Below are 12,630 nucleotides of genomic sequence, written 5' to 3' on the forward strand. Positions count from 1 at the left end.
GTTCTGATTCTGAATGATGAGAAGGGAAATTAAAAACAGCCTTTTCCCTGTGATAAAACACCCATATCATAGTGTCAAAGGCAGAGGATTGTTGCTGTATATCAAAATGACATCATACAAAATTGAAACATGTGTTTCCTTAAAATCTGCTGTGATTCTGTCTAGTTTCTTTATTTGCATGAAGTCTAAGCCAGGTGTTTTAGTAATGTGACTTTTGTAATACAATGAGTGCTTCAGTTCTCTTGGTGGCATCTGCCAGGTTTACAAGTGGATAAACTAAAAAAAGAGACTTTAGAGTCCTGAAAAGTTATACGTGAAGCTATGTTGCACAATTATAACGCTATACTGTTTTGGGTTGCCAGGTCAGTCAATTTCATGGCTTCCAGGAAAAAAATTTAAAATATAAATAAACACATACCATTATATAATATAATATAATATAATATCATGACATCACAACATAGCCTGCAAAAATATGATGGAAAAGCCTTTATATGAAGAAAACCTGGGTAAAAATCAGACCTAATACTATCACTAACAATGGCTCTTTCTGTGGCCATGGCCTGATAAGTTGACACTTGATCCCTAACTGGCTACGAAGGGCTGTCGTCCAGCTTATCTTCCTGTTGTTGGTCTGATATCCCTCTAATAGCCTGCCAAAGAGGGTCTGAACACACTGACTCACATTAAGTACCCAGTCACCCAGTAAAGAGCAGCTTCCACCGCAGCTCTAGCTATAACACCATATGGCCACCAGGGGGCTTCCTGTTACAAGGACCAACATGAAAATATCTGTAACATCACTGCTGTAGGGCTTTGTCATTAATTAGTGACCAGAGGCTTTTGTTTGTTCTTTTGAACCTAATCAAAAGCAAAAGAAAAAAAATAGATTTACACTGATCCATACTGTATCCAGGCAACAGAATACCATACAAATATTGAGAAACCATAGCAACAACCTAGGATTGTGGTGGTGACATTTATAAAGGAAATCTCCAACCACATTGATCGTCCTGACAAGTGGAGAAAATACAGAAGTGACTGCAACAAGATTGGGCAAAGAGCTATATATTAGTATGACTATTAAGACATAATTCACTTCAAAAATGAATGTTCCCAGATTTGTTGCTGTGATGCACACATGATGTACAACCCTGCTATTATTTAAGGTCTGTTACAGAAAAGCCTGAATGCAGTTTAGACAGATCAGTGAAAAGGGCCAGATGACAGATTTGTGGGAGAGGTAAAGGTTTCCTAAAAAAATAAAAGGGTTATGCCTTCAGGCTTCAGAGACATTATTTACACACGCATCTACATGCCAGCTAACCACCACAAGTACTAAAATGTACGTTTACAAGCAAAAAAATCAAAAGAAGCTTACCTATTATCATACCTCATTTCTGAAAGGTACAAATTTGCATTTAATGTCTTGGTCTGTAAATACTGTATGCAAGTGGAAAGTCTAAAAATCAAGTGCATACACACAATTACGCGCACACATAAGTCGGTATGAAAAAAGCTGATTTGACTTGAAAGACAGTGACTATCTGTAAATCTATCACAGAGACACAGGTATTTATATGGGCAATGACAAACCAGCTGCATCTTGCACTTAGACTGATTTAAATACAGCTTCCCGTAAAATGCTTTTCATAGAGCCATGTCCTAGATTCCCAAAGAAAGTGGGAATTGGAAACTAAACAAATTGAATAAAGACGGTTAGGCGCAAAAACAAAATTAAGTAAGAAAACACCAATCACATCTGCAGAAATAACTGAATTAATTCTCAGTCTCATCCATTATGTTATTTTGGTCTTGTCATAAAACTGTTGCCACAGCTGTTGTTTTTCTGCCACTGAGGGTTTTTAAATATGGCGTCAATTGGGGAATTCAATTTAGTTCTATGCATTACAATAATCTAAAAAAATCCTATAATGAACAGTGGTTATCATACAGTATATAAAATAAGCATCACAAAAAAAACAGAGAGAAATGAGAGAAGTACAAAAAATCAACTACAAAATTTTAAAATACTGCTAAACTAATAAATGTCAAATATAGTCAAAATCTGCACCCTGACACTGGACATGAACCCAGCGTTTGTGGTAATCTGGGTCGAACCAGCTCAGTGAAAACTATTTCCCTCATATAAACTGAAACCACTGTAACCTCTCACATCTGCAGCCAAACCACAGTCAGCCTTCAGGATAGAAGGACTAACACTTGATTACACGCACATGATTTTTCAACACGAATATTTATACACATACTAAAATCCATAAAAAAATGGAGCTTCATAAACTATTGGATTAGCGTGCACCACCAAACCTATGTGTCATTATTAGATAGGAAAAGTGGATGCATGATTTGTAAGAACAATTTTCCCAAACAAACACAATTCGGAAGGGTTGCCAGATGAAGCCATACCTTTGGACCGTGATTCCTCTGACCTTGCACTCCAAATCTCATTAAATCCAACAGAAACCATCCTAGCAAACACATCCAGATCCTCATGGTGGCACACACACTCACTTACTCACACACTCACACATACATCACCTGCAACAAAAATGCAGTGAAACTCACAGTCAAGACTAGTCAAATGCGTGCAAAACGCACTAGCACACCCACAAACTCTCAATCCACCCACATACACCAAGATTGCATGCAGACACACACATATCATCTACTTCACACAATGAGACACCTGTTTGGCTTTGTGGCTTCGGGGCGAACTGAGCGGGTGTATGAGCAAGTGTGTGCTCTTGTCTTTGTAAGCTTGTAGTGTCCAGATACAAGTACTTACATGCATGCCTAGGTGGATCAGAATTAATTGATGTGGTTTATACAGTAACACTCTGCTAAAAGGGACAAGTGGACCAATGGGAAATTCAAACACTGTCCGCATGCAGACACATTTTTGGCATCATCTGACAGAATTCACATCTATTTTGACAGCTATATGAGATCCTGCTGATGTGAATTATGTGCAAGTAGAGAACAAAAAAAAAAACTTTATTCTGAATCAAAGCGAAGATCCTAAATCAAAGAGGGGGCCACTCATAACACAGAAAGCAATGTGGAGAGTCCTTATGGAGACAATCTATGGAGATCTGTCACAAGGGTCCTTCCCAAATAATGGATAATTGCTTCCAGAAGATTCCAGTCAGTTCTGGATTTGTAGGAGCCTGATGAGTGTTGACAAGGCTATCTATCTATCCATCCATCTATCCATCCATCCATCCATAATGGTAAAGAGTAATATTTTTTGCATGATAAAGTCTCTGTGCATTCACTGCATGTGATTTATTGTGGGTTTGGGGACGGACAGTACTAAATTACGGTCTCAGAACAGATAATTACAGTCAGTGGAGCTTGAGCTGAGGGTACCGGCAACAGTCTGTGACTGCCCGAGGATAGAGAGACAGTAAGGAGGAGAGCAGGCGTGACATAGACGCCTTCACAATGACATATAATTATGGAGTTTTCAGTAAACCATCATACACACCAAAAAGGGAAAAATGCCTTAACAGTTTGCACAGCTGAGCTCAAAAAAGGGCAGAATATCGTATAATCACATGGTGTTGTTACATGTTGTTACTCTTGTTTATTGTCATTGTGACATCCAAATGGCACACAATATTTTGCACATGTATACATAGATATTAACTTAATTCCAAACACATTTATATTTGTTGTACTAAACAACTGACAGCTGCTGCAGGGAAACAGATCAATCTGAATAGATCAAACAGATTGTTTTATGGATGATATTCTCAGCAGCTGTCTTGACCAAAACCTATGATTCAGTTTGTAAAAACTTTTTAGAGCTTAAATATAATTTGCAAACACATTTCTAGGCAGAAATAGTTTTAATAGAATTCTGTTTATTTAAACTTTGTCTCACATGGCCATTGATAAAACTGTCATACAATCAAGTCATAAATATATTTCCGCTATTGGATTTTAAAGTAAACTATGTTTCAACCCATCAGTGGAATCCTTGGCACATTCCAATTACTATATCTTACGGAGAGCTCATTATGAATCTGACATATCTGAAAGAGACGCTTCTCAGTTCAATGCGTCAGTGCATTGTTGTAATTTGCTGAGAGGGATTTTTTAAAGCTTGGGACATGGAAATGGCATGCACTGCAAGCTAACAGACAAGAAAACAACTCATTGCGTCAATTATAACTAAGATGACAGATGTGTTCATAAGCTCATCACCTTAAGTAGTTTTTTTAATAGGTTGCAAGGCAACTGTTCTATGAGCTCACCTCAATCCGTGTATGTACGTCAGTATGTGTGTGTAAATATCTTTGTAATGTCTTGAGGTGTGGCAAGAGGCTTGGAACGAAAGAAAAACAGATACCTACAACACTGTTAATTTTATTTTATTTTTTCAAGTAGTCTGTTTTTTCAAGCCCAGTCTGCATTTATTTGATCTAACTTTATTCTGAATCAAAGCGAAGATCCTAAATCAAAGAGGGGGCCACTCATAACACAGAAAGCAATGTGGAGAGTCCTTATGGAGACAATCTATGGAGATCTGTCACAAGGGTCCTTCCCAAATAATGGATAATTGCTTCCAGAAGATTCCAGTCAGTTCTGGATTTGTAGGAGCCTGATGAGTGTTGACAAGGCTATCTATCTATCCATCCATCTATCCATCCATCCATCCATAATGGTAAAGAGTAATATTTTTTGCATGATAAAGTCTCTGTGCATTCACTGCATGTGATTTATTGTGGGTTTGGGGACGGACAGTACTAAATTACGGTCTCAGAACAGATAATTACAGTCAGTGGAGCTTGAGCTGAGGGTACCGGCAACAGTCTGTGACTGCCCGAGGATAGAGAGACAGTAAGGAGGAGAGCAGGCGTGACATAGACGCCTTCACAATGACATATAATTATGGAGTTTTCAGTAAACCATCATACACACCAAAAAGGGAAAAATGCCTTAACAGTTTGCACAGCTGAGCTCAAAAAAGGGCAGAATATCGTATAATCACATGGTGTTGTTACATGTTGTTACTCTTGTTTATTGTCATTGTGACATCCAAATGGGACACAATATTTTGCACATGTATACATAGATATTAACTTAATTCCAAACACATTTATATTTGTTGTACTAAACAACTGACAGCTGCTGCAGGGAAACAGATCAATCTGAATAGATCAAACAGATTGTTTTATGGATGATATTCTCAGCAGCTGTCTTGACCAAAACCTATGATTCAGTTTGTAAAAACTTTTTAGAGCTTAAATATAATTTGCAAACACATTTCTAGGCAGAAATAGTTTTAATAGAATTCTGTTTATTTAAACTTTGTCTCACATGGCCATTGATAAAACTGTCATACAATCAAGTCATAAATATATTTCCGCTATTGGATTTTAAAGTAAACTATGTTTCAACCCATCAGTGGAATCCTTGGCACATTCCAATTACTATATCTTACGGAGAGCTCATTATGAATCTGACATATCTGAAAGAGACGCTTCTCAGTTCAATGCGTCAGTGCATTGTTGTAATTTGCTGAGAGGGATTTTTTAAAGCTTGGGACATGGAAATGGCATGCACTGCAAGCTAACAGACAAGAAAACAACTCATTGCGTCAATTATAACTAAGATGACAGATGTGTTCATAAGCTCATCACCTTAAGTAGTTTTTTTAATAGGTTGCAAGGCAACTGTTCTATGAGCTCACCTCAATCCGTGTATGTACGTCAGTATGTGTGTGTAAATATCTTTGTAATGTCTTGAGGTGTGGCAAGAGGCTTGGAACGAAAGAAAAACAGATACCTACAACACTGTTAATTTTATTTTATTTTTTCAAGTAGTCTGTTTTTTCAAGCCCAGTCTGCATTTATTTGATCTAAAACAACAATGTGAAATATTATTATAATTTTAAAAAAAGTTTTCAATTTGAATATATTAAAAAAAGTATATATATTTCTGTGATGGCAAAGCTACATTTCCAAGCAGCCATTACTCCACTCTTCAAATATGCTGATTTCATGCACAAAAAAAACATTTAGTATTATCAACATTGAAAACAATTTTGCTACCTAATATTTTTGTAAAAACAATAATACTTTTTCAGAATTCTTTAATGAACAGAAAGTTCAAAAGAACAGCATTTATTTGAAATGGGAAAAAAATAATTTCTACTGTCACTTTTAATGACAAAAGACAAAGAAAATAAATTTCTGCTCTGGTAAGCATTAATCTGTATTTACTTTTTACAATGAAGACTACAGAAATTAAAGTAATCAAATTTCTGTAGTATTTTATACCTGAATAAAAACTTACTTAACCTGAAAAACTTAGTTTCATAGCTCTCTTTATTCTATTGCATTTATTTGTGTTGTTGTTTGCAATTTTTTATTTGTTCTTATTTTATTACTGACTTTTTACTTGTGTTTTTTTATAAAATAAAACTTTTGAGTTGAAGAAAAGTAGATTTTTGTTTGTATATTCTGTCAATTATAGTTCTTAGAAAGAAAATCGGAATCGGCAAAAATCGGTATCGGCAGATCACACTAATAAAAAATCAGAAATTGAAATCGGCCAAGAAAATTGCAATCTTTGCATCTCTAATATGGAGTCCATCAATACTTATATCTGCAGTTTTTAAGTTTGAGTCACAGCCCACAATGACCATGAATCCATTGGCCAAACAGCTCACAGCTGGCAAACACACTTGGACTGACAAGGCTGCTATAGCTCAGCAACACCACACACCATCTTTATTTGGCTTAAGAAGAGACAAAAAAGATTTGGAAAGCCCACTTGGGTTTGATATGTGATTACAGGTTCGCTTCACAGTATGTTGGACGACTTTAAGACTGTCATTTGTTCTCATCAGGATTTTTTAAACATTTTGTACATATAAATACCACAAATTAGACATTAAATTCCTATCAGCCTGACAGGAAAGGTGTGCAAATACAAATACAGCTTTTAACAAGGTTTAAAATATGTTGAGTGGCAATATAAATTGACAGTTCACATGCAATGGTTGAAGCCACAATTTCAAGCAGTTGTATCCACACCAAACATCAATATTTTAATAGTATCTTTACGTTGTTTGATTATTTGCTAGGTAATTTAATGTTAATTGAATGGATACGTAATTAAAGAGTTACTTTACCAAAAATTCTGTCATCATTTACTCACCCTCATATAGCTCCCAAAATAAACAAAAAACATAAATGTACCATAAATGTGGTTATTTTTGGGACATATTTCTATTGCTATATAGTCTTCTGAAGTTGTACAAAGCTTTTTGTGATGAAGAGAATAAACTTTTAAACTGCTTCTTTGTTATTTTTAAAAGTGTGACAGTCCTCTTTTTTGTTCTATAGAAAAGACCACTATGGACATTCTGCAATACATCTTGTATGTTTTACAGAATGTCATATGGGTTTGGAATGGCATGAAGGTGAGTAAATAACAGTATCAATTTTGACTATGAATTTGAATTTATATGAGAAGTAACTTAGTTACTATGGCACAGCTGCATAGTATTGCAACTTACAGTCAGTTTTACACGAATAGAGTCACTGTCCTCTGCTGTCTCTAATAAGTCCTCCAGGTCATTTGAGGACAGCAGAAGTTCCTGGACAGGGAAAGGGAAAACAAGGCAGATGAAAAGATGATGTATGTAGATACTGTAGAACTCTTGAAAGATGTATTTTGAGATACAGATACTGTATACACACAATAATATAAATGCATTTCCTATATTTTTTGTTGTTTATATCAATGTCAGATGGCAGAAACTAGTCTCAGAAGATATCAGTGTGGGTAGGTTACATGATATTCCCTGTACAGTATGGCTCACTTACCTCGTCAGTGTGTATGCGAGGAGAGCGAGGTGGTTTGTGTCCGGTTCCACCACACTGGGGTTGCAAAACGGCACACTGGTCTCGAGCTGCATCTGGTTCTCCCATCAGAAATGCCACTTGCATCAGATCACCCTAAAGATACAAGGCAAATTAAGCTATTACACCTATACAGATGCGTACACACAACCCATATGGTCACACAGTGCATACATGCATGTCTGCTTACAGACACACACACACACACACACACACACACACATAAGCATACAAGCTTTTGTAAACAGGTCATTTCGGATATGAATACATATGAATCAATCAATGCTTGGAGTCTAGATTGCAGTCCGATAATCTCTTAAACATCTTATAATACAATGATATTTGTTATGATAATGAAGTGTCACCCTAGAAGTTGGGTAAATGCAAACCCTAATCATGTCACCTTATGACTGAGTTCAGTGTGTGAGTATGTAAATGGGATGTTTGGACTCTATGATGTCATTCTCTGAGACTCAGCCTAGACTTTATGCTGTATTAACTTTCCCTGTATAACACAACTAAAAAAGGGCATTTAACTTGTGCACAGCTGTCTTAACTATACTCCGACTTCCATTAAAATGCCTTTCCTTCAGCATAACAACACAGAAATTTAATTTGAAATCCATTTTACAAGGCCAAAATAATCTCCCAAAATGCCTTTTTTTTTACCCCCAACCTGATGTGGGTCTATTGTTATAATCTATAATATATGGCCGTGTACACACCCCAGCTACAAACATTCTACATCTAGTGTAACTATTTTTACATGGATCATTTATATGCCAAGCAGGCTATCTAAGATAGCATATATGTTTCTTGTTCATAGCGGAGACAACAAAATGTTAAAATGTCAACAATCATGTGTTTAGGTTTGTAGAAGTGACTCCTTTACTCTGTACACAGTAGCAGCAAATTAAAGTAGTTCATCCAAAAATGAAAATTTGCTGAAAATTTACTCACCTTCAGGCCATCCAAGATGATTTTGTTCCTTCACCTGAGAAATTTAGCATTAAATCACTTACTCACCATTGGATCCTCTACAGTGAATGGGTGCCGTCAGAATAAGTGTCCAAAGAGCTGATAAAACCATCACAATAAACCACAAGTAATCCACATGACTCCAGTCCATTAAATAACAACTTGTGTAGTGAAAAGCTGCATGTTTATAAGAAACAAATCCATCATTAAGACCCTTTTAAGATCAAACCATTGTTTCCAGGTAAAATACTAGTTCTACTATTCTAGTCCTATAATAATGCTTTCTCCGGTGAAAAAATGGTCTCGCCTGAATCAGGAGAAAAATATGCACAGATCAAGCACCGTATAAGCTAAAACTGTTCTAAACAAATATGTCAGGGGATTTTGATGTGAGAGACAACTGGGGACTTTTTTTGCTGGAGTAAGCGTTATCATGAGACTCATATTTTGTCCAGAAGCGAAGGTTTAAAGTTGAAAAGCCTTGATGGATTTGGATTTGATTTTTACAACAATGCAACAACTTTTCACTTCACAAGACGTTAATTGATGGACTAGGTTAATGTGGATCATTGTGATGTTTTTATCAGTCGTTTGAACCCTCATTCTGACAGCACCCACTCACAAATCATGAAATGCTAAATTGTGGAAGAAACAAACTCATCTACATCTTGGAGTAAATTTTCATTTTTCGGAATTCACTTCTACAAATAAATATGGCTGTCAGTATGAACAATGCATTAAAGTATTAGGAACTTCGAATTTAGGATACCTGCACTGTGGGGAAAAGATTGAGTTTACAGTTGGGGACAAGATCATCATGAATTTTATTTAATAAATTCTTTATTAAAATCATTCTTTAACTGAGTGCTACATGAAATGTTACATGCTATTTTTATGAACCAACCAATCATACGCTTGTTGAATTTTGCATCAGATATTATTTATGTAAGAAACTGTGCTGGCAGTTTGTAACAGATAGTTGCACATAAAAAATGTAAAATCTCTATCCGCTTGTCAGCAACAGAATGTTCAATCCTTCTGGAAACTTGGATAAGTATAAACGCAGATGTTCAGCTTGGGGTATAGTAACTCCTATACACTGAGAGACCCTCATCCTCCATAAACCTTACTTTGGGTTTAAATGCCGACTGGGAATGTTTGGAGATGTATTTAGAGTATGTGTCATGTGCTGAGAGCTGGTGAGATGAAGGATACATTATTCTCATCACACAGTAAGTGATAGGTACTACATCCTTGTATGTTTGCATACTGACCTCAAAAGGTGTCTCAAAACCCTCAATGATTCCTCCCACCATAACCAGGCCATCAGTTGAGATTCCCAAACCGTCCTTATAAGCCCAGTCCACGCTCTCAACCATGGAGCAATCCACATACAACGCCAACCGGCCTGAGGAGACGCTGACTGCCACGTGGTGCCAACCCCCATCAGACAGCACTGCCACGGGGAACCTGGGAATGACAGGACAGGTTTTGAAAAACAAAACTTTAATGCTTCTTGTCTGCATAATGACAAATACTTTTTTTTTGGTATATGCAAGCTTAAACTAAACAGAAACCCATATGAGAACACAGTAAGAGCATTACGGCATTGTTATGTCACATCATAATAAATGAGAAGCACAAACAAGTAAAATGTGAGCGTAAAACTTCAATTTATTTTGTCCTGCAGGTGGGTAATTAGGCGACAGTTTCAAATATTTGTTTTGAGAGGCCATGAGTTAAATCCCATGCCTCATTTACACGTCTCCACTGTAAGGCTTGGCTTAAGTCTAAGCCAAATCCAGAAATCTTGGTTTAATATATCACAGAGCTCCTCAACACAGTGGGGTCTGTGCTTGTGTTTAAAATTAACCATTGGCCAAAACTAATACTTCCATGACATGAAGAATGAGCAGACGATGAGGATGGTTTTGTCATCATGAAAGAGGAACAAAGAAGGTCAATGACATTCAAAAGCAAGCAACAGAAAATAAGAGAGGAGAAGGAGAATAAACAGACTGTGGTTACATAACAGGATTCACTGAGATGTGCTTTTTTAATTATCTTTTTCCTGCCAAGATGACAGCTTTGGGACCAAAGTATGAACCACAAAATAATGAAGACCACCAAGTAATTGAGTTTTCAGATGATTCCCCTTTAATCCCCCTTTAAGAATAATTAAACATTGGCAATTACGTAGACTTGTCTCCTTTCCAACTTGTCTTGTCAGGAAATATGTGTTTTTTATTAGGTGAATAACTGTTTGGATGCTCTAACTGTCTGCTTTGGAGAATATATATATATATATATATATATATATATATATATATATATATAAAAAGGAAAAATAAAATAAAATAAACTGAATACAGAGACTCCCTAATATTTCCAACATGGTAAATATAAGATAAAATTAGAGGTAAAGTGTTTCTTCAAGGGTTACTCCACCCCAAAATGAAAATTTTGTCATTAATCACTTACCCCCATGTCATTTCAAACCCGTAAAAGCTTTGTTAGTCTTTGGAACACAATTTAAGATATTTTGGATTCCGAAGACGGACGAAGCTTTTACGGGTTTTGAACGACATGGGGGTAAGTGATTAATGACAAAATTTTCATTTTGGGGTGGAGTAACCCTTTAAACACTCTCCATGTCTGTCAGTGAAGTGAAGACTCACTCATAGTGTCGTTGTTGGGTACTGATAAAGGTAAAAGTGTAGGCACTGATGCGAATCTGCAGGAGAATGTGTCCATCTGGACAGAGGAAAGTCAGCACACTGCGGTCTTCAGACTGGGAGCTACGCAAATGCAACAGCAAACTGAACTCATCACCAAACCTGAGAATGAAATGAGAGAGAAAGGCTTAGAATTACATGTCTACATTGGCTTTAAGAAATAATATCATACAGTATATAAAATGAAAACACAATGTTTCATAACATCAAATCACAAAGTGGTTTTGAGCTTATTTTTCACAAGGACACAAAACTGTGGTCACACTTTACTTTAAGGTCCAATTCTCGCTATTTACAAACCATTAACTATACGACTTTTGCCTCAATAAACTACTAATATGCTGCTAATTAATAGATAGTAAGGTAGTTGGTAAGTTCAGATATTGGGTAGGATTATGGATGTAGAATATGGCCATGCAGAATATGTGCTTTATAAGTACTAATGAACAGGCAATGTGTTATTAATTATTAACTAGTTAATATAGTGAGAATTGGTCCCTATACTAAAGTGTTACCAAAATTGTTAAACTGTATATGTATATGCATTAAGATTGATACACGTACAAACAAAGTTTGGAGTGTCTAAACAGAAAAAACATAAAATGTAAAAAAAAAAACTTTTTATGTCAGCAGGCCATAAGTGTGCATACCTGTGTCCAAACACCTGCCGTAGTGGTATATAGAGGGTGGAGTACTGGCCTACATGCAGGACTGGACATCTTTGGCTTTCCTGTGTTACTGATGCATTGCTGTGATTAGCCACCTGCCACAGATGATCAAGAAGGTCTATTGCTTCTGCCAAACAATTAAAAGTAAGAGGAAAAACATGTTAGGCCCATTAAGTACATTCTCAACAAAACTTCAGCTTTTTTCCTGAAAGATATGAGGGTGGGTAAGTCACAGGAGGACTAGGTCTAGCCTAGATTGCATAATGGATCCCAGAAACATCTGTTTTAGATAACGCAGTAGGTACATGAAAACCGAGCCTATAAACAAAAGGCTCTGTTGTCTAGGTGCAT

The 12,630-nt window shown here is 36.4% G+C and overlaps 1 protein-coding gene across 1 annotated transcript in view; it reads right to left on the reverse strand.

The window, feature by feature from the left end:
• LOC107595721 (collagen alpha-1(I) chain) overlaps positions 1-12,630 on the reverse strand; it is a 59,028-nt gene that overhangs the window by 23,410 nt on the left and 22,988 nt on the right. Inside the window, exons 3-7 of the mRNA XM_016286216.1 lie at positions 12,262-12,406; positions 11,555-11,713; positions 10,151-10,346; positions 7,863-7,994; positions 7,553-7,633 (exon numbers count right to left, since the gene is read on the reverse strand). Of these exons, the coding sequence (XP_016141702.1) occupies positions 7,553-7,633; positions 7,863-7,994; positions 10,151-10,346; positions 11,555-11,713; positions 12,262-12,406 (713 nt within the window). The remainder of the gene's footprint in view (positions 1-7,552; positions 7,634-7,862; positions 7,995-10,150; positions 10,347-11,554; positions 11,714-12,261; positions 12,407-12,630) is intronic.

Source organism: Sinocyclocheilus grahami, unplaced genomic scaffold, assembly GCF_001515645.1.
Source record: "Sinocyclocheilus grahami isolate Dianchi unplaced genomic scaffold, SAMN03320097.WGS_v1.1 scaffold207.1, whole genome shotgun sequence".
NCBI lineage: Eukaryota > Metazoa > Chordata > Actinopteri > Cypriniformes > Cyprinidae > Sinocyclocheilus > Sinocyclocheilus grahami.